Source organism: Lepus europaeus, chromosome 7 (assembly GCF_033115175.1).
Source record: "Lepus europaeus isolate LE1 chromosome 7, mLepTim1.pri, whole genome shotgun sequence".
Lineage (NCBI taxonomy): Eukaryota > Metazoa > Chordata > Mammalia > Lagomorpha > Leporidae > Lepus > Lepus europaeus.
This window is the reverse complement of record NC_084833.1, coordinates 76,131,876-76,156,536: the sequence shown is the minus strand read 5'-3', so window position 1 is coordinate 76,156,536 and position 24,661 is coordinate 76,131,876. Positions and strand designations below refer to the sequence as shown.

Here is a 24,661-nt window from a genome sequence, read left to right as displayed (position 1 = left end):
ATTGTGGAAAAAGTAAAGGACATATTATTATTATTAGATTATACCATATTCTAGCCTCAGGTTTCAATTTATCCTTTCCAAAAACCTCCTTCCCAGCTTTTTCTGAATTCCAGCCCAGAGTCTCATAAATAAGAGGACAATATCTTTGAAGGGTATGATATGTTGGATTATAGGGCCACGTTATTTTTGGTAGGATTTCCTTGGAGCAATGTCTTCATCCTCTATTCCAATGGCAACTTTGTAGCTAATCAGAATAGTGATTTACTTTATTACTTCTCCAGTTATGTTAAGTATTACCAAAAAATGAAAAGTTAATTAAATGCCATTTTAGTACTTAACATTGACTATATATATCTTAAATCTGAAGAAAAACAACCACTCCCTTCCTAGTAAGTAAATCCTCTCTGAAAACAAAGTTACATATTAAAACATTGCTACAACAGTGATGGGAAAGGTGCCAATTAGATCAGAGGGTGGCCTTAGCATAAAAAGCAGAAGCCAGGGCCAAGAAGGACAATAAGTAACTTTTTAAACTTCACAGGAGATACTGATATACGCATACTCCCATTCTACTGAGAATCTCTCCATCAGAACCCTGGTGAAGTTCAGAGAATAGGCAGTATTTCTTTAAACCATGGATAAATTTTTCTTTCAAGTGTCTTTTTTCCTGATAGGCAAAGAGATGTTCTTCTCAAATCTGCACACAAAATTTAAGTGGGGGTGCATATCCGGGGGTATTATCTTAAAAAGTATTAAGAAATGTGGCTATAGGCACTTTATAAACAGAGTATTATCATTTCTATAGAAAAAATAAAAATTATTTCATTTTCTGTAACAACCTAGATTAAAAAGTATCCTCTCATTCTGCTGAAATTCTAACCATTACTATCTTTTCTAACATTATCATTTCTAATTAGATGAAACTTCCAGCTGACAGCATGAGTCTATCATAATAATCTATTATATACAAAATACATGAGACAGTAAACTATTCAGAAGACCAAAAGGTCTCACTACCAAAAAAATTGAAGATGCGAAGAATTCATAGACCAAATTCTGGTATTCTTTTATCTACATATTTATATAGTTCATTCACTTTGGTCAAATATGTTTACAAGTTTCATAACTAATATAATATAACATAATAACCTGAAATAAATATGAAATTTTGATATTTTAATGAATGTTCATGTTTGAGCACATTGCAGTTTTTAACCAATCTAAACTAACACTAAATATCAAAGCAAATTCCGTAGCAATTCTACAAAGCAAAATCCATCTGAACTTTCTGAACCACAAAACACTTCCTAGAGAAAGAAAGAGAAGACTAGTTCTTAACAGCCCTCCTAGGGATAAACTAGATGTTACCGATGCTTCCTGCTGAGTTACTATGTTCACAATGCTTTGTGGCACAAATTTTTTAAGCAACCCTGGAAACAACTTCAAAGCTTTCTCAGAACCCTACAATGATGTGATTAAGATTTAAGTAAGCTTCCCTCTTACTAGGTGTCAGGAACTAGCTGGCAAAGCCTGCTTAATTCTAGAAAAGAAGGAAGAGAGGGAGGGATACAGAGAAAGATGGATTAGAGAGAGGGAAAAAAAGAGAGGGTAGGGAATTAAACCAATACAGATGAAGATATTATTAAGTGATATAGACAGGGCTCTATCTATAGGTATGCCTGACATACTCAAATGGATAGATACCATGTTGTACTGAAAAGCTGATTATACAAAAAAATTTATAGTCTCTGAGCAAAGATTCCATTATTAAACAAAGTTGTAAAAGTTTAAAAAAAACACAACTACCACTATCCATTATTCCATTTCTACATTACTGATATTTGTAGAAAGTAGACTGAACATTTCAGTTGAAAACTGGTTCTTTTAATGTTGCTGTTTCCCAGCTTTCAATCTCAGACCTCTCCTTAATGTTGGGTTTTCACTCGTACTCTGATAACTTTGGAATGACTTAAAAGAAGGAAACTTCCAAGATGTTTTTCTGACTATCATTTTTCCCCTGCATCTATATTCACATTTCCAGTTGCCAACTGCCTATCTTTACCAACATATCATTGATTTTCTCTATGAATTGAAGGCAAAATTCTAATGTCTTTTTCCTTATAAGACACAAAGAACAATACTAAAATGCTTTATTTTTGGCACCTTATATAAAAATTTTAAAATTTAACTTCAGCTTTTGTAAAGTACTTAAAATCAATTAAGAGACCTTTGATGTTTAACAAAATCTTAATATAAATTTGTGGTAGGCAAAGTATAGTTCTTTAGAGGAAATGGGCCTGTAAGTTAACTTGGACATAATTGCAAATAAGCACAGACCAAATTAACTTAAACAAAACATACTCTAAGACAACATGTAAAGAGATTGAGTAAAAAGTTTTGCTTTTCCTTATTTTAATGTTTAACTCTAAAAAATACAAAATCTGGTTTTCAGAATCTCACTAGACTTTGAATAATAAAAGAAAGCTAAAAAGGTTTAAATTAGATTCAACCAGGACTTGTGGTGATATGCCTACAAACATACAATTCCCAATTGAAAGGGCTATTTCTCAGTACTATTAACTGTATCACCCAATGGAAAGTTAGAAACAACATCCAACAGGGCCAGCACTGCGGCACAGCAAGCAAAGCTGCTGCCTGTGAGGCTGGTATCCAAATGAGAACCAGTTCGAATCCCAGCTGCTACTCTTCCCATCCAGCTCCCTGCTTACGTGCTTGGGAAAGCAACAGCAGATGACATAAGTCCTTGGGCTCCTGCCATCCATGCAGGAGACACAGAAGCTCTTGATTCCTGGCCTTGGCCTGGCCTAGACCTGGCTGTTGTGGCCATCTGGGGAGTGAACCAGCAGATGAAAGATCTTTCTCGACAGGTCATCAAAGAAGGAGGTACCTTTCTCTGAAGAGAGGAGAGAACTTCCACTTTGACTATGACCTTGTCTAAATATGATAAGAGTCAGTGAACTCAAAAGGCTTCCATAGCTTTGGCAACTCATGACAAGAGCCTAGGGTGATTACTGATGCCATAAACAAGAGTGTCAATTTGTTAAGTCAACAACAGGAGTCACTGTGCACTTACTCCCCATGTAGGATCTCTGTCCTTAATGTGCTGTACATTGTGATTTAACGCTGTAACTAGTACTCAAACAGTATTTTTCACTTTGTGTTTCTATGTGGGTGCAAACTGTTGATATCTTTACTTAGTATATACTAAACTGATCTTCTGTATATAAAGAGAATTGAAAATGAATCTTGATGTGAATGGAAGGGGAGAGGGAGCAGGAAAAGGGAGGGTTAAGGGTGGGAGGGAAGTTATGGGGGGAAAGCCACTGTAATCCATAAGCTGTACTTTGGAAATTTATATGCATTAAATAAAAGTTAAAAAAAAAAAAAGGAAAAAAAAAAAAGACCATATAGGAGACATATAGGAGAAGCCCACAAAAAAAAAAAAAAAAAGATCTTTCTCTCTCCTCTTCTCCCTCTCTCTCACTCTCTAATTCTGTCTTTCAAATAAATAAATAAATAAAACCTTTAAAACAAACATAAAACTACCAGAGTTCATTTATGTAACAATCATGAAGTAAAATCAATATTTGTTCTACAATCATGGTAACAGTTATAAAGAAGTTAAACAAAGCTAAATTTAAAAATTTTTCTTTAAAACAATAAAAATACTTCAACTAATATTTAGAATAGGTTATAATCTAAAACACCTACAAATGTTTTATGAACAACCTGTTTCTAAAAATGAAAAACTAATGCAAAAACTCACGGGGAATAAAAAAAGAAAGCTAGGGTGATTATTGATGCCATAAACAAGAGTGTCAATTGTTAAGTCAACAACAGGAGTCACTGTGCACTTACTCCCCATGTAGGATCTCTGTCCTTAATGTGTGGTACAATGTGAATTAATGCTATAACTACTACTCAAACAGTACTTTACACTTTTTCTGTGTGTGTGCAAACTGTTGAAATCTTTACTTAATATATATACTAAATTGATCTATATATAAAGAGAATTGAAAATGAATCTTGACGTAAATGGAATGGGAGAGGGAGCGGGAGATGGGAGGGTTGACTGGTGGGAGGGAGGCTATAGGGGGAAAAAGCCACTGTAATCCAAAAGCTGTGCTTTGGAAATTTATATTTATTAAATAAAAGTTTTTAAAAAAGAAAGCTTAAAAAACTTCATCTACCAAAAGGGAAAATAAAGCAGGAAATAAACCAGCAACCCAAATGCATGTTATCACCTCACTTCTGGAAAACTTTTCTTCATGACCTAAGCAGTTACTGCTTTTAACATCAATTTATGCTTTTACTTTGTTTATTTGAATTAATATTAGTGTTTAAAGAAAGAGAGGGAAAAGAAAAACAGATCCTAAGGTAAGCAGTTTCTCATTCTGCAACATAGTAACATATTAACACTAAGAAGTTGTAAAGGTTAAAGATGCATAATATAGTCCACAGAGCAAACAGTAAAAAAATATACATATATTATAATTCAAATTTAAACAATGCAAAAGAAGGAAGTGGAACAGAGAAATGAAAAACAGAAAACAAGCCCAACTCACCCATTAATAAAATGTCAGAAAACGAACTAAATAAACTAAGTAAAGGGCAAAACTGGGGGCCAGCATCCTGGCACAGCTTGGCATTGTGGCATAACTTGTAAAGCCCTCTGCCTGGGATGCCAGCATCCCATATGGATGCCAGTTCACGTCCCAGATGCTCCTCTTCCAATCCAGTTTCCTGCTAATGGCCTGGGAAAAGTAGCAGAAGATGGCCTAAGGATTTGGGTTCCTCTCACCCATGTGGAAGACCTGAATGATGCTCTTGCTTCCTGGCTTCATCCTGGCACACCCCTGGCCTTATCTGGGGAATGAACCAATGGATGGAAGATCTCTCTATATATAACTCTGCCTTTGGAATAAACAATAAATAAATCATTTTTTTTAAAAAAAGAAAGTGCATGATGAAGCAATGGCAAATAATAAATATATATCACAATAAAAGTACCACAGAAATTAATAAAGAGAAAAATACACAATTTAAAACCACAGTTGAGGATCTTAATATCCTTCTCTCAGCAAATGATAAACTAGACCAAAAAAATTAGTAAAGATATAGTTCAGTAATTCTCAACAAAGAGTGGTTTGTCCCATAGGGACATTTAATAATGTGTTGAGACATTTAGGGTTGTTCTGATGTGGTAAGGAGAGGGAGGGAGTGCTGATGTCATGAATGAATACAATGCAGAAGACAGCCTTCCTAATAGGGAATTATCTGGCCTAAAATATTTTGATAGTGCCAATGTTGAGAAACCCAGAGGCAGATAAGTAACACTATCATCAACCTTGACCTTACTGATACTTAAAAAAGCACTATAGGCTAAGGAAGAAAAAAGGCACATGACAAAATATGATATCCATTCATTATAGATTCTCATCTAATTGGAAATACATGTGAACTTTCCAAACTTGATAAAGCCATCAAAAAAAAAAAAAAAAATACCCCCAGCAAACATACTTAATGATGAAAGATTGAACACCCTACTCCTGAAATCAGGGACAAATGCTTACAACTGTTATAGGCATCTGGGGAATGAATCAGCACCATAAGTCAAAAAATGGGGATAAAAAGGACACACAGTTTAGAAAAGAAGAAATAAAACTATCCCCATTTGCAGACAACATAATTTCCTATATTAAAAAAAAGAAAAACTCAAGGAATGTACCAAAAACTAGAACGAATCAGTGAGTTCAGCAAGGTCATAGGAGTCAAGATAAACATACAAAAATCAATTGCATTTATATAGTGTAGCAATAAATGTGGAAAATGAGATTAAATATGTAATTCCCACCTTTACTCACAGCATATATAAAAATTAACTCAAAATGGATAAAAGACTGAAAGGTAAGAGCTAAGAACATAAAAATGAGAAATAGATATAGAAGTGAATCTATGTGTTAGTCACACTTCTCAAACATGATACCAAAAATACAATCAACATAAGAGTAAATAGATAAACTTGACTTCATCAAAATTAAAAACTTTTGTGCCTCAAAGGATATATAATCAAGAAAGTGAAAACACAAACACACTGAACAGGAGACAATAGCTGCAGATTGTAGCAAGGGACTAATATCCAGAACTTTTAAAGAACATTTACAATTCAGTGGTTAAAAGATAAATAACTCTGGGGCAAGTAGTTAGCCTACCAGTTGAGACACCATGTGGCATGCCCACACCCTATACTGGAGTGCCTGACTTTGAATCCCTGTTCTATTCCTTATTCTAATGTCCTGCTGAGGCACTCCCTAGGAGGCAGCAGATGATGGCTCATGTGGACGGATCCCTGCTACCCCCTTAGAAGACCTGGACTAGGTTCCTGGCTCCTAGGTTTGGCCTGGTATATCCTCAACTATTGTAGACATTTGGGGAATGATTCAATAGATGGGAGTGGGAGCTTGCTCTCTCTTTCTGTCTCTCTCTCCATCTCTCTCTTTCTCTCCCACCTCTTAAATAAATGAATGTTTTTCAAAAAGATAAACAACCAAATTAAAAAGCTGAGCAAAGGATCTGAATGAACAGAGATTCCTCCAAAGAAAATATGAGAATGGCCAAAAATGACATGCAAATACACTCAATATCATTCATTCATTCATTAGTCATCCAGTGAATGTACCAGATTCTGTTCTAAGTATTTTTACATTATACTAATTCAGTTAGTTCTCCGAACCACTCTAAAAATAGATTATCATTATGTTCAGGTGAGGTGAGGAGTAAGCTGTAGCAGTCACACAGCAAGTGAAAAAGCCAGATTCCTCAGCTAGACAGTATAGCACCAAAATCCACACTTTAATGACCATGCTGTACTATCCGCTGGGATACAATAAGCTATGTTTCTACCATTACTGACTTGATTTTGTTGAGGTTATTACCTCGACCACTCCTTTGAGTTCAATAATTCCAAAAATTCAAAGTATCATGATAAAATAAAACACAGAAACACAAAAATTTAGGTGCTATTAATTAACAGTTGCTTCAGGTGATTTGGCTGGTAAGATCTACTGATATTCTTACTAGGAAGTCATCAACTAGAATAAGCATTTTCATAAACTGAAAGTTTTTAATATATTATCTCAATTGATTCTTTGGAACAAAAGTAGATAAATTTCTCAGGAAGAAAAAAATGATAATTATTGGGAGTGGGCCTTTAGCCAAGCAGGTAAGACATCTGTGACCTACATCAGAGTATCAGGGTTCAGTATCAGCTCAGCTCCTGACTCCAGCTTTCTGCCAATGCAGACTCTGCGAGGCAGCAGTGATAACTCAATAATTGGGTTCATGCCACCAATGTGGGAGATTTGGATTGGGTTTCTAGCTCCTAGCATTTGGAGAATTTGGCAAGTGACCCAGCAGATGGGAGCATACTCTTTTCTCACTGTGTCTCAAATAAACAAAATAAAAAATATTTTAAAATAATTATTATTTATGAGATAGCAAAAGCTTCTACTTTACCTGATAGTTGACATAAATTTGCAACATTTTATACAAATCTTATTAGTTCACAAGGAAAATTTTGGCTTGATAACAATCAAAAAAAATTTTAGTGATAAGATTAATTAATAATTTATTTAAAAGAGGTAACTCAAGGAGCCTGAAGCAAAGTACAGATCTAGATGATAATAGAAAACTATTGTTAATATAATTAGATGTTAAACGGTATAGTGGCTATGGAAAAGATCTTTCATTAGAATTTGCATATGCCAGGGCAGTTTGCTGGAACAATTAAAGGCAACAGTTCAGATGCTCATTCCCCATTAGAGAGAGGCTGGGTTCAACTCCCAGACCTGCTTTGGTTTCCAATGTCCTGCTAATGAGCACCCTGGAAGGCAGAAGGAGATGTCTCAAGTATTTAGCTCCCTTCCACAGGCATTGGAGTCCTGGATAGAATTCCTAGATGCTGGGCATCTGGAGAGTGAACCAGATATTGGGAAGTCTTTGTCAGTCTGTCTCCATCTTTCTGCCTCTCAAATAAATAGTTTTTTAAAATACAATTTACCTTTTCCATCTCATAGCACTCTACAATTTTAGTATACAAATGAGTAGTATTGCTCTATAAAGTTAATTTTTATATTTTATAGACATAATAAATATAAATATTAATATAAAATTAATTTTCACTCAGATATTTGCAGAACTGAAAAAATATATCTGGAAATACTTCTTATCATAAGTCATAAGTGAAACAAAAATCTCTAGCTGGAGTAGGGGATAGATAACCAGTTCTATTAAATAATACATAAAATTTTACCTGCTTTTTCTTTCGATTAGAATGGCCATATAAGATGCTGGCAAAGCGGCACCAAAGCCAGGAGTCCATGAGTAGAATTTTCCAAGTATCTTCCTGAAATTCAAATTTGATTTTTTGTATGAAATTTCTAGTTGTTCATTTCCATTATTATGAACAGAAGTTTCTCTTCTCAGTCTACCCCCAAAACAAATGTCCCATAGCACCTCAAATTCAATATGTCCAAAACCATACTCACCTTTCTCTCCTCTATCCCCAGAAATTTGTTTTCCTTCTTCTATTTTCCTTGATGCATTAACTATCCACTTATGCTTGACAGAATCATCCCCAACTTTGGTTCCCTTACCCCATACATTAAATCTGAGAGATAAATTCTGCAAATTACCTCTCAAATTCCTCTCCAACCCACTGCCTCTGCCTTTGTTGGGTCCCTCACCATCTCTTGTTCAGGCTCCTACAACAGCAAACAAAGGGATATCTCTCCTTCTAATAGTTCAGTCATTCATATTCAATCATGCACTCTCTGGATTCAAATCAGCTAGCTAGTCAAGCCTTCTGTGTTCTCCAGCTTCCTTATTTACCAAATGGGAATAATAATATTACATACAGCTGTCATGAAGGCTACATGCAAGTACACTGTAAGGACTCAGGAAGTAATAGCTGTGATTACAATTCTTACTACTTTCATTTTTTGAACATGATATTCAACAAATGCCTTTCTATCTTTGCTCCTACAGCCCTTGACAACTCTTCTTACAGCACTTACTAAAGTATTTTAGTCTTTTTTTTTTAATTTTACATATATAAAATTTTTTATTCACTAGAATATGCTCCTTGAAAGTAAAAACTTCACAGTACCTAACATATTATAAATGACCATTAGCTGCTTGGATTTTTAAAGAATAAAAAGAAAACTGGAGATGTTAGGAAGATATCTTTTCCTTTAAAAATGTTTTAAAAAAAGCAGAAGCAGCAAATAAAAAGTATAAGAAATTATCTGAACAAAGTTGGTCAGTTACTAAATCATGCATTAAAGGGGGTGGGTAGGTGGGTAGGTAAGTCAATAGGCAGACAGACAGACAGACATCAAGAATCACAATTAGGGGAAGGTATCGTGGCACCATGAGCTAAGCCACTGTTTGGGACACTTGCATTCCATATTGGATTTCTGGTTCAAGTTCCAGCTACTTCACTTCCAATCCAGCTTCCTGTTAATAGATCCTAGGAGGCAACAGATGATGGCTAAAATCTTGGGTCCTTGCCACCTACATGAAAGACCCAAACAATGTTCTGGGCTCCTTACTTCAGCCTGGCCTAGTCCTATCTGTTTCGCACTCGCTTCTCTTTCCCTCTCTTTCTATCTCCCTGTCTTCCTCTGCCTTAAAAGTAGGTGAAAATTTTAAAAAAAAAAAAATTTTTTAATTTTTAAAGAAATCACAAATGAAATTATCTTTTTAATTGAAGTTCAGATTTTAAAAGATTAGAAAAGCTATTGATGACACATCAGTTAGGTATTTCTGAAATAGGTATCAGAAACCTTCCTGATAAGAACAGACGTAGCTTTCCCTCCAGTACAAAATCCACAAAGATGGGGCAGGCATTTGGTGCAATGGCTGGGTCACCACTTGGGATGCCCACATGCCATATCAGAGTGCCAAGTCCTAGCTTCTCCACTTCCTATCCAACTTCCTGCCAATGTGAAAATGGGGATGGCTTAAAATACTTGTGTCCCTGCCCCCAACATGGGAAACCAAGATGGAGTTTCAGGCACTGTAGCTTTGGCCTGATCCAGTCCTGGCTGTTGAGTACATTTGGGGAGTGAACCAGCAGATGGAAGATCTCCGTCTCTGTCTCTTCTTTCTTTAAAAAAAAAAAAAAAAGCCAGCGCCACGGCTCACTAGGCTAATCCTCTGCCTTGCGGCGCCGGCACACCAGGTTCTAGTCCCGGTCGGGGCACCGATCCTGTCCCAGCTGCCCCTCTTCCAGGCCAGCTCTCTGCTGTGGCCAGGGAGTGCAGTGGAGGATGGCCCAAGTGCTTGGGCCCTGCACCCCATGGGAGACCAGGATAGGTACCTGACTCCTGCCATCGGATCAGCGCAGTGCGCCGGCCGCAGCGCGCCAGCCACGGCGGCCATTGGAGGGTGAACCAACGGCAAAGGAAGACCTTTCTCTCTGTCTCTCTCTCTCACTGTCCACTCTGCCTGTCAAAAATAAATAAATAAATAAAATAAAAAATAAAAGATTTATTTATTTGAGAGGTAGAGTTACAGACAGTGAGAGGGAAAGACAGAGAGAAAGGTCTTCCTTCTGCTGGTTAACTTCCCAGATGGCTGAAACGGCCGGAGCTGTGCCAATACGAAGCCAGGAGCCAGGTGCCTCTTCCTGGTCTCCCATGAGGGTGCAGGGACCCAAACACTTGGGCCATCTTCTATTGCTTTTCCAGGCCTTAGCAGAGAGCTAGATTGGAAGAGGGGCAGCCAGGACTAGAATCGGTGCCCATGTGGAATGGGATGCCAGTGCCACAGGCGTAGGATTAACCTACTGTGCCACATTGCTGGCCCCCTCTCTGCCTTTCAAATAAAATGGAAAAATAAATTGTTTTTAATTAAAAAGTATTCACAGAGAACTTAACAAATTACTGAACATACTCACTAAAGGAAAATGGACTTGAGGAAATCAGTTATAGGAAGAACACTGAAACAACCTTAATTATACCCCCTTTTTGCTTCTACAACTTAACCAAACAGGTTCATAGTATACAACGAAATATACTACAATATAACTTACTACATTTATTATAATTCATTAAAATCTAATTATTTGTAATTTAATTTTCATTTTTAACAAGTCTTAGAAACTTTCTAGATACCACACAATGAAGAAATTTACTTATATAGATTTTCAATCCAATTTAAAAGTATGGTTTTCTCAATAGCATGAAAATCTTATCAATTATTTTCTGCATAATCTAATCTTATAAATCTAAATGCTCTAGGGAGAAAATCTATAAAAGACACTTGCAAACTATATCTTTAACTGTAGGTAAAATATATCTATAGAACTACATGAGCAACCCTCATATAAGGGTAATGTGAAAACAATATTTTAACTTGACAGATATAAAAAATATTAGCTTGAATTTTTCAACAATCAGTGGGAAAAAACACAAAAAAGAAAAAGATAAAAAGAAGTAGATATCTCATAAATAAGTTAGGAGTGTCACAGCACTCAAAATATTAAATCTAGCCTGTATCTAAAATATATAAACCATGTAGCACATGTAATGTATATAAGACTGAATCAGGAACAAAAATTCTACCAGTAGCATACACAAGAAATAAACTTACTGTTTTGTACATAATATATTCATTTCATAGTCCTTTTTGAAGTCTGTTCCTTTCATTTTACCCTAACCTATGTTATGTATAGCTGCTTTAAATTCCTGACCTATGAAATTTAAAATCTAAGAAATCCCAATCAACAACTTGGTAAATATAGCAAGCTTCATAAAATGTGTGACATATTAAGGCATTGTTGCAACATAATGACACAAAAATAATTGGAAATTTCTATTACAACTTGGGCCATGAGGCCCACAGCTTCTGGTTTTACAAATATTTCTTAAAGATAAACATCACTTCACATATTAAAGAAAAAAAAAAAACAAGAAATAAGAAATAGACCTACACACCATTTATGTAAACATCTGTTTCCATTTCAACAAAGGAATTTGTATTAACATCTAGTCATGACTATGAATACCAACCTTAAAGTGCAAAAGAAAGCAATATACAAGGCCCCATTAGCAGTCAGAAATGAAGCAGACTGTAGGATCTCAGGAAGTAGTTTATGTAAATAATAGTCTAATTTTCGTTTTCGAAGAATTGCTGCAATCTGAAAAACAGAAAGGCTTTTTGTTTAATCCAACCAACTTTTTCAACTTAAATTAGCTCTTATATGGAAGCTACTGAATAAAAGTATGTATTTTAAAAGTAAAGTAAGGACCAGCACTGCAGTGTAGTAGGTTGAGCATCTGCCCACAGCACCAGCATCCTATATGGGCTCCAGTTCAAGTCCTGGTTGCTCCACTTCCAAACAAGCTCTCTGCTATGGCTTGGGAAAGCACTAGCAGATGACTCAAGTGCTTGGGCCCCTGAACCACCATGGGAAACCTGGAGGAAGTTCCTGGTTCCTGCTTTGGATCAGTCCAGCTCTGGCAGTTGTGGCCATTTGAGGAGTGAACCAGCAGATGAAAAGACCTCTCTTTCACTCCCTCTCTCTGTCTGTAACTCTGCCTCTCAAGTAAATAATATAAATCTTTTTAAAAAAATAAAAATTATAGCATTTTACTGGCTCATTTACAGTTGCCAAGATCAAAAAGAACACAAATGAAATTATTGGAGGTAAAATATACACCAAGAAATTACAATGTGGGTCATGTGATGAGTAACTTCCATATATTAGCATAAACATTTGTAATGTCTTTAAAAGTTTGAAATACGAAAATTTAATTACTTGCAAACAGAAAAATAAATTGTAATTCAAATAAAAATTTGATGTTATAACCAAACTATGCCACAGATGTTATCAAGCTATTATTAGAGAACCTCGGTGATAGAAACTAGAAAAATGCAGTCAGTTATTCAGACATGACTACTATGAAGCAAAAAATATGCTAGAAATACAAAAAGTAAAAAATAAAATTAATGATTTCTAGCCTCCTGAAGTCCATGAAAAAAGATCTGAAAAACTGTTATTAAGAATCTAGTAATAAGGTGGGTATTTAGCTTCCTATTTAAGAAGCCTGTTAGATGCCCATGTCCCACATCAGAACAAGGTTCATTGCCCAATACCTGCTCCTGACTCCAGCTTACTGCCAATGAAGATCCTGGGAGGCAACAGTGATGGCTCAGCTAATTGGGTTCCTACCAACCATGTAAGAAACCAAACTGAGTTAATTGCCCTGCTGATCCAGTAGTGACCTAGAAGATGGAGTATCAATCACACCCACTCACTGTCTCTCCCTGCCTCTCAAATAAATAAAAATTTTGAAGGAAAAAAAAAAAAACTAGTAACAATGCATATAGTTGCCATGGACTACCAGAAAAAGAAACAGATTCCTATAATCCTATATGTAGAAGTTCATCAGAGAAATCTTTTACAAAAATACGTTAACAATATTATATTTATAGTCCTCATGACTTAGATTTTTAAGTTAGCTTTAAACATGGGGTGGAGCATGATGAGAGGGGTTAGCTTTGAATTTAAAAGGGAAATATCTAGATTAAAACAAAAAAAAAGGCCTGACATAATTTAGTAATGATACATAAAAATCAGGACATGATATCTGGGGTGGGTGCTGTGGCGCAGCCAGTTAAGTCACTTCTTAAAATACCCACATCCCTTTCAAATAAATAAATTAATCTTTACCCAAAAAAAAAAGATACCTAACTATTTAGTGAGCACACTATTAATATTATGGGAAATAAAACAATATAAATCATAATAGGCTCAAGATATGGATACAGATATTGAGCAATGATTAAGTGTCAGTAATACAATAATTAACAAAGCAATAGAAGTTGAGCAGTAGTAGGCAGCAGTTTCATCACTGAGAAGGTAATTTGGAAGAACAGTGGCCTCCTTACAGGTCATGAGAAGGAACACTTTATCATCATGATGAAACAGTATATCAAAAGAACAAAGGTTAGAACAATATAATAGGGAAAGAGGGAAGGGGGTGTAAAATTCTCCATTCATTTGTCATCGTTCTGCAGATAATACTTTCCGTAAGGTCAGTAATCAACAAGTCTCATGTCCTCTACTCACTTCTTCTTATTCTACCCCTTGAAGCCTCTGACACTGACCATCTTCTGTTTTACTTCAACAACCATATGCAGGAAAAATAATGAAGAACAAGACCTAATTCTTCCTTTAAGGAACAAAATCTTGATAGAGAAATAAACAAAAACAGTAAGCTGTAACACAGTAGTGTGGTGAATAATACACAATAGGAACAAGAAACTGTAATAGACATGCCTATAGAGAACAACCAACAGGTAATGGGAATAGGCAGGTAATGATGCCAGGAAGATTTAACTCAATCTTCTAAGACAGAAAAATGATAGAATTTTGACAAGAGAGAAGTTTCTATAGTTTCTGTGGTAGTGCATTCTTCTCATTTCTTTGCTAGCATTTTTTCATCAGCTCTCTCTCTCTACTCATTATACATATACTATCAACCACAATATCATCTGGTATCTCAATATAGAAACTCCTATTATAACTCTAACTTGTTCCTCTAATTCTATACTTTATCCCAAATCCTCACTTCAAATATTTACTAAACATCTCAACTGAGATGTCCAATAAGGCACCAAAAAAAATCAACATATCCAGTGCAGAACTCATTGTATTCCCCAAATACTCTTTTTACTTCTGAGTTCCCTACCTCAAGTAACAGCATGATATCCACTCAATCAGGAACAAAATGTTGATGTCATTTTTAGTTCCTCCCTGATCCTCAGCCATGTCATCAGCTCCTAGTATCTTCAGGATTTGGAATGTAATACCTCTTTAGACTTAACAATGGGCAGAATCTGGTACTGTTAAATATTCAGGTAGTTAAAAAATATCCTTCTCCATTCCTGCAAAGGAATTTGGAAATAACCTGAATGTCTATGCAGAAAATGTAAAAAAGCCCAGCGAAGTCATATAACACATGATAAACACACAAAAATCTATTGACTTTCCACGTAACAGCAATGATTACATGGACACCAAAATTTAAAATACACTGGCATTGTGCTCACTTTGGCAGCACCTATACTAAAATACACTGGCATTTATAAAAGAAATTTAAACACTTGGATATAAATCTACAACAAATATATGCTGAAAATTAGACAATGCTGATGAAGGAAATTAATGAAGAGGTATACATACCATGTTCATGGATTGGAATGTTCAACATAGTAAAGACACCAATTCTTCTCAAATTAATATGTAAGTTTAAACAAATTCCTATCACAATCCCAAAAAGATTTTTGTAGCTATGGACAAGATTATTCTAAAATGTATATTAAAAAGTAAAGGAACTAAAACAGCTTTTAAAAGTTTTTTAAAAAGAATAAAATGGGAGGAGCCTGATTTCAAAATGTTATTACATATCTACATTATCTGAATGTATGACATTGATGGAGGAATAGACCAACAGAACATAATAAGGAACCCAGAAACTGATCCACACAAATACATCCAACTTATCATTAACAAAGTTACAAAATCAATTGCATGGAAGAAAGATAGCCTTTTCAACAAATGGTACTGGAGGAAGTAGACATGCATAGTTCAAAAAAAAATTTTTTAAAAGAATCTCAATGGGAGTCTCAAACCTTACACAAAAATTAATTCAAAATGTATCACAGACATAAATGTAAAATATAAAATTATAAAACATTTAGAGATAGAAATTGGAGAAAATCTTACTGCTATAAGACTAAGCAAAGAGTTCTTAGACTTGACAACAAAAGCATAATTCATAAAAGGAAAAATTGATAAAGTATTATTTATCAAAATTTTAACTTTTTTCTGTGAAAGACTTATTAATAAAAATATAAGCTAAATCAGAGAAAATATCTGAAAATCACATACATAAGGACTAGTATTAATATATTTTTAAAAATCTCAAAATTCAACAGCAAAAAAACAAACAATCCAATTAGAAAATGTACAAAATAACTGAACAGACATTTCACAGAGCAGAATATATAGATAGCAAATAAGCACAATAGCCATCAGGGAAATACTAATTAAAACCACAATAAGGTATCCCTACAAATGTATCAGAATGAGTGGCTAAAGTAAAACATAATAACTATTAAAAACACTGGAAAGGATTTGGTGAAATCAGATCATTCATCCATTGCTGATGAAAATGTGAAATGGTAACACCATTCTGAAAAACAATTTGACAGTTTCTTAAAAAACAAAACATGCAATTAACATAAGACCAATACATTTAATCCTGCATGTTTACCTCTGAGAAATGAAAACTTATAGTTCACATAAAAACTTGTCTATGAAGGTTTATAGAAACTTTGTTTGTAAGTCAAAAACTGGAAGGGTATGCATTTGGCACAGCATTTAAGATGCTGCTTGGAATGCCCACAACCCATATGGAAGTACCTAATCCAGCTCCCTGCTAACACACCCCTTGGAGGCAGCAGATGATGGTTCAAGTACTTGGGTCCCTGCCGCCTACATTGGAGACCCAGACTGAATTACAGGCTCCTAACCTTAACATAGTCCAGGACAGGCTGTTGCAGGTATTTGGGGGAATAAACCAGCAGATGAAGATCTCTGTCTCTCTGCCTTTGAGATAAGGAGAAAATATTTAAAAGAAAAAAAAAAGAAAGAAAGAAAGAAAGAAAGAAAGAAAGAAAGAAAGAAAGAAAGAAAGAAAGAAAGAAAAGAAACAAAGAAACTAGAAATAACCCACATGTTCTTCAATAGGTGAATGGTTTAACAAACTACAACATATCCGTACTACTGAATAAATAACACTCAGCAATAAAAAATAAATAAATAAAAAATAAACTAGCAATATATGAAACAACTTTAATGATTTTCCCAAGAATAATGCTGGGTAGAAAAAATCAATCTCAAAGGACTGCATACTATATGATTTCATTTATATAACATTCTTGAAAAGACAAAATTGCAAAGAATAATTTTGTGGTTTCCAGTGATTAAGCGGAAGTTGGTGAGCAGGAGGGAAATGAATATGGTTTCAAAGGGCAATGTTAGGGGTCTTGAGGTGCTAAGAATATTCTGTGTCTTGATTGTACCAATGGCAACATTTTTGTTGTGCTATTGTACTATTATTCTGCAAGATGCTACCACTGAGAGAAACACAGAATCTATCAATTCCTAGAACTGCATGTGAATCTAAAATTTGAAACTTTGGTTGTGGAAACTGAAGATTCATCAGAGAATTGTGTTTTACCTGTGCCAAAAAAACCTTGAGCCTCCTTGCACAAAATTTATAGTTTCTGCATATTTTCACATCAGTCCAGATATTTGTCTACCAATCTTCCTCTATGTCTTATCCATCATTAAAACACACAAGCACACAGCTTATTTCACCCATTTATTTTCAAGTTATTACAACCAAATTAATCCTATTTGACAAAATACAAATTCTATAAAGAATACAGATTAATCTAAGAAAGAAAGAAGAGATAGGTTGTGTTCAGAAAGGTTAAAAAAATGAATGCTACATGGGGTACTTAAGATCTGTTTGAAGTCAGAGATAACATAGCCACTTCCAGGTATTTCAATATTGGAGATAATTCCCATGGATTTGTCAGTTTCTATATCCAACAATCCTTGTCACTGAATATGGTACGACTAAATGTTGACTCCACAGTTTCATTGGGTTACTTGAAAACTATCTCCCTCAATAGTTATTTTGGATGAACAAAAGAAAATAAATACAATGTAGCAAGAAATAGCCAACTATTTGAAAAATCATGCTTTCACCATATTCTCAGCTATACAAAAACATTTACTTTGAGGATTTTTAAACTGAAATCTGTTAATCTCTCTCTGCCTCTCCTTCTCTCTCTATGTAACTCTGACTTTCAAATAAATAAATCTTAAAAAAAGTCCCAGTCAGGGCGCCGGATTCTGTCCCGGTTGCTCCTCTTCCAGGCCAGCTCTCTGCTGTGGCCCAGGAAGGCAGTGGAGGACGGCCCAAGGGCTTGGGCCCTGCACCCGCATGGGAGACCAGGAGAAGCACCTGGCTCCTGGCTTCGGATCAGCGGGGTGCGCTGGCCGCAGCGGCCATTGGGGCGTGAACGAACATAAAAAAAAAGGAAGACCTTTCTCTCTGTCTCTCTCTCTCTAACTCTGCCTGTCAAAAAATTAAATTAAAAAATAAATAAATAAAAAATAAAAATAAATCAGAAATAGAAATAATCAGTATGATAAAGAACTGATTTTTAATCTTAACTCTACAACTATTTCTATGAAGAATCTTTTTTTTTTTTTGACAGGCAGAGTAGACAGTGAGAGAGAGAGACAGAAAGGTCTTCTTTTTCCGTTGGTTCACCCTCCAATGGCCGTTGCGGCCAGCACGCTGTGGCCAGCACACTGTGCTGATCCGAAGCTAGGAGCCAGGTGCTTCTCCTGGTCTCCCATGCAAGTGCAGGGCCCAAGGACTTGGGCCATAGCAGAGAGCTGCCCTGGCAGAGGAGCAACTGGGACAGAATCCGGCACCCCGACTGGGACTAGAACACAGAGTGCCGGCGCTGCAGGCAGAGGATTAGCCTATTGAGCCACGGCGCCGGCCTATGAAGAATCTTTAAATGCTCTTTAGATGTCCATTTCCACATTTCTTAAGCTAATTTGAGGGCCGACATTCAGGAACAGTGGGTTAAACCCACTAGAAACACATATCAGCCCACTGGTTTGAGTCCCAGCAACACTGCTTCCCATCCAGCTCTCTGCTAATGCACCTGCAAAAGCAGGAGATGATTGCCTAAGTACTTGGGTTCCTGACACCCATGTGGGAAACCCAGAGTTCCTGGCTCCTGGTTTCAGCCTGGCCCAGTTCCAGCTGCTGTAGACAATTGGGGAGCAAATCATCAAATGGAAGATGTGTGTGTGTATGTGTGTGTGTGTCCCTCTGTGTGTGTGTGTCATTCTGTATTTCAAATAAAGAAAGAAATAAATCTTTAAAAAAATAATTTGAGGGGCTGGCATCTGGCTCAGAGGTTAAAACTCTGCTTGAGATGCCCACATTCCATATCACAGTGCCTGATTTTCAGTACCTGCTCCACTTCCAATACAGCTTCCTACTAGAGCTCATCCTGATAGGTATTTGGGTCCCTGCAACCCAAATGGAATTCCAGGCTCCTGGCTTGGCTTGCCCCAGCTCTGGCTATTGCAGGCCTTTGGGGAGTAAACCAGCAGTAAACCAAACAAATCAGTCTTTCTCTGTCCCTTTTCCCTCTCCCTTACACTCTCTCCCTCTCTACCTCCTTCTCCTCTTCTCCTTTCTCATTCTCCCTCCCTCTCTGTGTGTCACTCTACCTTTCAAACAAACACAAAATAAAACTTAAGATAAATTTGAGATGGATCATAGACCTAAATTTGAAAGTTATAAAAAAAATAAAGTATCTAGAGGAAAAAATAAACAAGTATCTTCATGAATATTCCAAGGATGATTCAAGAGACTAAGGCAGCATTAAGCACAATTCACGTATGGCAGCTGGGGAGATCCGTGTAACACAAAAGATATAGACTGAAGATACAAAACTACAAATTTTGTGTCCTCTACCCTCTCTCTCCCACTCACTACAGCAAACCAATGAATAGGAGATCTCTCTCTACCTATCCTCCTCTTTCTCCTTCTCTCAGTCTTTCAAAGAAATTAAAATAAACAGATTTTTAAATTATAAAGCCTACCCTGCAATGTATATATTTCTCTTCATAAGAATATCACTATTAAATATCCACTGGAACTATTTGCATTTCATCTTACACATTTCTATTCCCTTGTCATTTCTTTGTCTATTTCCCCATGTGATTAATGCCTCACATTTGCCATAGAGATGATTGACTAGTATTGGGATTGCAGACTATGGTCATGGACTAGCACAAAGCTAATTGGCCCTCAAAGCCTTATTAGTACCAAACTCTAAATTAGTCACTGTTGTTAGACCCAGAGTTTGATCATTAAACTTTTCTAGAAGAATACATTTCTATAGGGTCTGAAAAATCTAGTTTCTTTGAAGCAGGAGCTCTCAACTTCAGCATTACTGATATTTTCAACCAGATAATTTACTGTTGTAGCGGGCTAGCCTATAAAATTTAGGATATATTTTGCAGCATCCCTGGTCTCTACTTTCTAAATGCCAGTAGTATTCCCCCAGCTGTGATAATCGAAAATATCTCCAGATACTGCCAAATGATTCCTAGTAAGTAATCTTGCCTCTTACTGAATGAAAATAACTGTGTAAAAGAAAATTATAATGAATTTATGTATGCTTAAATATTTCATTAGCAGGATTTTTATTCTGTCTTAAAAAACTTACATAGCACTTATTGTTTGCCAGGCTCAGTTCTAAACACCACACAAATGTTAACTCACTAAATCTTCATAACAATCTATGAAATGGACATGATTATTAACCCCATTTTAAAGGTAAGAAAATGTGGGCTTGGGGCTGGCCCTGTGGCACAGTGGGTAAAGTTGCTGCCTGCAGTGTCAGCATCCCATATGGGCACCCTTTCAAGTTCTGGCTGCTCCACTTCCGAACCAGCTCTCTGCTTTGGCGTGGGAAAGCAGTAGAAGATGGCCCAAGTGCTTGGGCCCCTGCACTTGCATGGGAGACCCTGAGGAAGTTCCTAGTTCCTGGCTTCTGATCAGTGCAGCCAACTGGGGAGTTAAGCCAGAGGATGGAAGACCTCTCTCTCTCTCTCTGCCTCTGCCTCTCTATAACTCTGCCTTTCAAAGAAATAAATAAATTGAAGAAAGGGAGGGAGGGAGGGAGGGAAGAAATAGAGAAAGAAAGGGAGAGAGAGAAGGGAGGGAGGAAGAAAGAAAGAAAGATAGATAGATCATGTGGGCACAGAGAGATTAAGTTGGACAAAGTCACACAAGTAATAAATAGCAGAGTAGGGCTTGAAGTAAGGCAAGTGGCTTTTAACCACTTATGTTGCATTTTAATATATCATAAATAAGGAGAAACATCACTTATGCACAGTGCATGTTACAATTTAAAATTCTGTGACCTATAGCCCATAGGTATTCAGTTTGCCAATCCTGAAAGAAAAACAGAAAAATAGGGAAAATATAACTTACATATATAAATAATCTGACTATTTAAAAATGTAGCATCTACAAATACCAGTGAGCTACCTTGGTGGGAAGACTAAAGATGACATGGTGATGACTCCATGATCAGAAATTATAGTCCCAATTTACAAGAACTAAAGATAAAAGATGATGGAAACACAAAATTCCTGAGACTAAGTCAGCAAATAAGAGCAATTCCAGGGACCAGCGGCAGTATAAGTGATGGCTGTGGCGCAGTAGGTTAAGCTGCCACCTGTGACATTGGCATCCCTTCTCAGAGAACTTGTCCAGCTCCTGGCTGCCCTGCTTCAAGTACCGCTCCCAGCTAGTGCACCTGGAAAGGCAGCAGAACAGGCCCAGGTGTTTGGGCCCCTTCTATCTATGTGGGAGATCAGGATGCAGTTCCTGGCACCTGGCTTTGGTCTGGCCTGGCCCACGCTGTTGGAGCTATCTGGGAAGTGAACCAGTGGATGGAAGATCTCTCTCTGTCTCTTCCTCTGTCACTTTGCCTTTCAAATAAATACATAAATCTTTAAAAAAAAAAAACTGAAATAATCCCAATTAAAATAATGGAAACAATCTGCTGTGAAGTTAACTTTTTTTAAGTGTTGAATATTTATTTATTCACATTCTTTGCCTGCAGCTTTTTCCTTGGGGAAAACTAACAGCTGAAACGTAGTTATCATGCAGAATATACAAGCAGGAAAACTAGCACTTTACAGGGTAGGCCCACTCTTAGAGCAGTAAGCTTTGAACAGAATAGGTATGAAGTTAACTTTTATTCTCTTTTCCTTGTTCCCCAAAAATCTCAAAATTTTTTATATATTCATTTATTTGAGAAGCAGAGAGAGAAAGAGCTCCCGTCCACTGGTTGACTCCTCAAATGCCTGCAACAGCCAGAGCTGGGGCAAGGCCAAATTCACATACCGGGAACTCAATCCAGGTCTACTAAATGAGCAGCAGGGACCCAATTACTTGAACCATCATCTTAAATATTTACTATAAAACCTCTCTAGAATGCAAATCATATCATCAAGCTCTTTTTTTTTTTTAAAGACTTCATTTTATTTATTTGAGAGAGCTACAGACAGTGAGAGGGAGAGACAGAAAGAAAGGTCTTCCTTCTGCTGATTCACTCCCCAAATGGCCGCAACGGCATGAGCTGCACCAATCCAAAGCCAGGAGCCAGGCACTTCTTCCTGGTCTCCCATGTGGGTGCAGGGGCCCAAGCACTTGGGCCATCTTCTACTGCTATCCCAGGCCACAGCAGAGAGCTGGATTGGAAGAGAAGCAGCCAGGACTAGAACCGGCGCCCATATGGGATGCCAGTGCTGCAGCAGAGGACCTACTGCATCACGGCACCGGCCCCATAGCGTCTAGCTTTAATAATGATCTTTAAGCCTTACATTTCATACCCAAAATAGCCACATTCACCTAAATTGAGAATTAGCTTTAAAGACAAATCTGAAAATACACTTAGGGTATAATATTGAGACACAATACAATCAAAAACAAGATTCAGGTTGAGTCATGAATACATTATACCAAATTCCAAACTGAGAAGCAATTTTAATATTTTGGAAATTAGGAATACTCTCGAAAACCGCACACCTAGGGCCGGCAACACATTGCTGGCATACTATATGGGCGCCAGTTCAAGTCCTGCTGCTCCATTTCCAATCCAACTATCTGCTAATGCACCTGGGAAAGCAGCAGAAGACAGCCCAAGTGCTTGGGCCCCTGCACCCACACTGGAGACCCAGAAGAAGCTCCTGGCTTCAGATTGGCCCAACTCAGGCTGTTGTGGCCATTTGAGGAGTGAACCTGCAGATGGAAGAGCTCTCTGTGTTTCTCCCTATCTCTTTCTGTAACTCTTCCTTTCAAATAAATAAATAAATCTTAAAAAAAAAAAAACACCACGCATCTTCCATTTCAATGTACCCACCACGAAGCACTATACCTCTAAACCAAAACACTCTCAGACACTGCCATAATCTGCACACATAAATGCAAATACAATGGGCTCTAATATGAAAAACCTTAAAAAATCCAATAATGTACATCTTATTAAACAATTTTATCTAGATGAAAAACAGAAGGTATGAACATTTATACCAGTCTCTCCAATTAAAATACTGGGTGTAATGAACTGAATCTTTGAAACAGAACTCAAACTAAGAGTCCTTGCTCAGGAAGTAGCAACAATCTGACTAAGAAAAGAAACCACAGATAACAAAGAACTGTGGCAACTAAGAAATACCAACTGTCTCATCATTTGTTGAAATACAAAATTCCATTAGCAGGGCCGGTGCTCTGGCATAGTGGGTAAAGCTACTGCCTACAGTGCCAGCAACCCATATGGGCGCCGGTTTGAGTTCCAGCTGCTCCACTTCTGATCCAGCTCTCTGCTATGGCCTGGGAAAGCAGTAGAAGATGGCCCAAGTCATTGGGTCCCTGCACCTACATGGGAGACCTGGAAGAAGCTCCTGGCTCCTGACTTCAGCAGGGCCCAGCTCTGGCTATTGCAGCCATTTGGTAAGTGAACCAGCAGATGGAAGACCTGTGTGTGTGTGTATGCGTGTGTGTCTGTCTGTCTGTCTGTATCTCTCTCTCTTTCAAATAAATCTTTAAAAAAAAAAAGATGCTGGCCAGTGCCACAGCTCACTAGGCTAATCTTCCACCTGCGGCGCCAGCACCCCAGGTTCTAGTCCTGGTTGGGGTGCCAGATTCTGTCCTGGTTGCTCCTCTTCCAGTCCAGCTCTCTGATGTGGTCCGGGAAGGCGGTGGAGGATGGCCCAAGTGCTTGAGCCCCACTTGGGAGACCAGGAGGAAGCACCTGGCTTCTGGCTTGGGATCGGCGCAGTGCTCCAGCCGCAGAGCACCGGCCGTAGCGGCCATTTGGGAGGTGAACCAACGGAAGGAAGACCTTTCTCTCTGTCTCTCTCTCACTGGCTAACTCTGCCTGTCAAAAAATAAAGAAATAAATAAAAATAAAAAAATTTTTAAAAGATGCTTAACATTTTAGACTTCATAATTTTATTTAAAACAACCTTGATTTACCTTTTGAAGGTTATAGACAAGTAGTTATTCAAAATACTTTTTCTAACATTCATAACTGAAAATTTCTGACTCCCACCATTGAAAATATAAAATTTATTTTTAAAAAGTGTCCACTTCAGAGACTTTGTTAATCAAGGTATTGGTATAGTCTAAGACAATGTTTTACTGCCTTTGTCTTCAGGCTTAAGTAAAGGTCAAATTTAAAGGGAAAAAAATCAAATTCTTGGCCATGGTATTGGATTTAAGAAATTATCAAATAAGTTCTCTTTGTATAAAATAATTTGTAACTCAGTGCCCATATCACCTAACTTATTTATTCACAGTCAGTGGTTTTAATCCTTCGGCAACTAACTGGACAGTATCCATAAATTGTTTTTTATTCCTAGGATTGCAACTTTTACTTAAAT

General features: G+C 36.9%; 1 protein-coding gene across 3 annotated transcripts in view; it reads right to left on the bottom strand.

Annotated features, from left to right (window-relative positions):
* The window catches only part of TMEM135 (transmembrane protein 135), a 305,852-nt gene that overhangs the window by 274,555 nt on the left and 6,636 nt on the right, over positions 1 to 24,661 (bottom strand). For all 3 annotated transcript variants that reach the window (XM_062196847.1, XM_062196849.1, XM_062196848.1), the window contains exons 2-3: positions 12,096 to 12,223; positions 8,333 to 8,425 (exon numbers count right to left, since the gene is read on the bottom strand). In XM_062196847.1, coding sequence (XP_062052831.1) covers positions 8,333 to 8,425; positions 12,096 to 12,223 — 221 coding nt within the window. The remainder of the gene's footprint in view (positions 1 to 8,332; positions 8,426 to 12,095; positions 12,224 to 24,661) is intronic.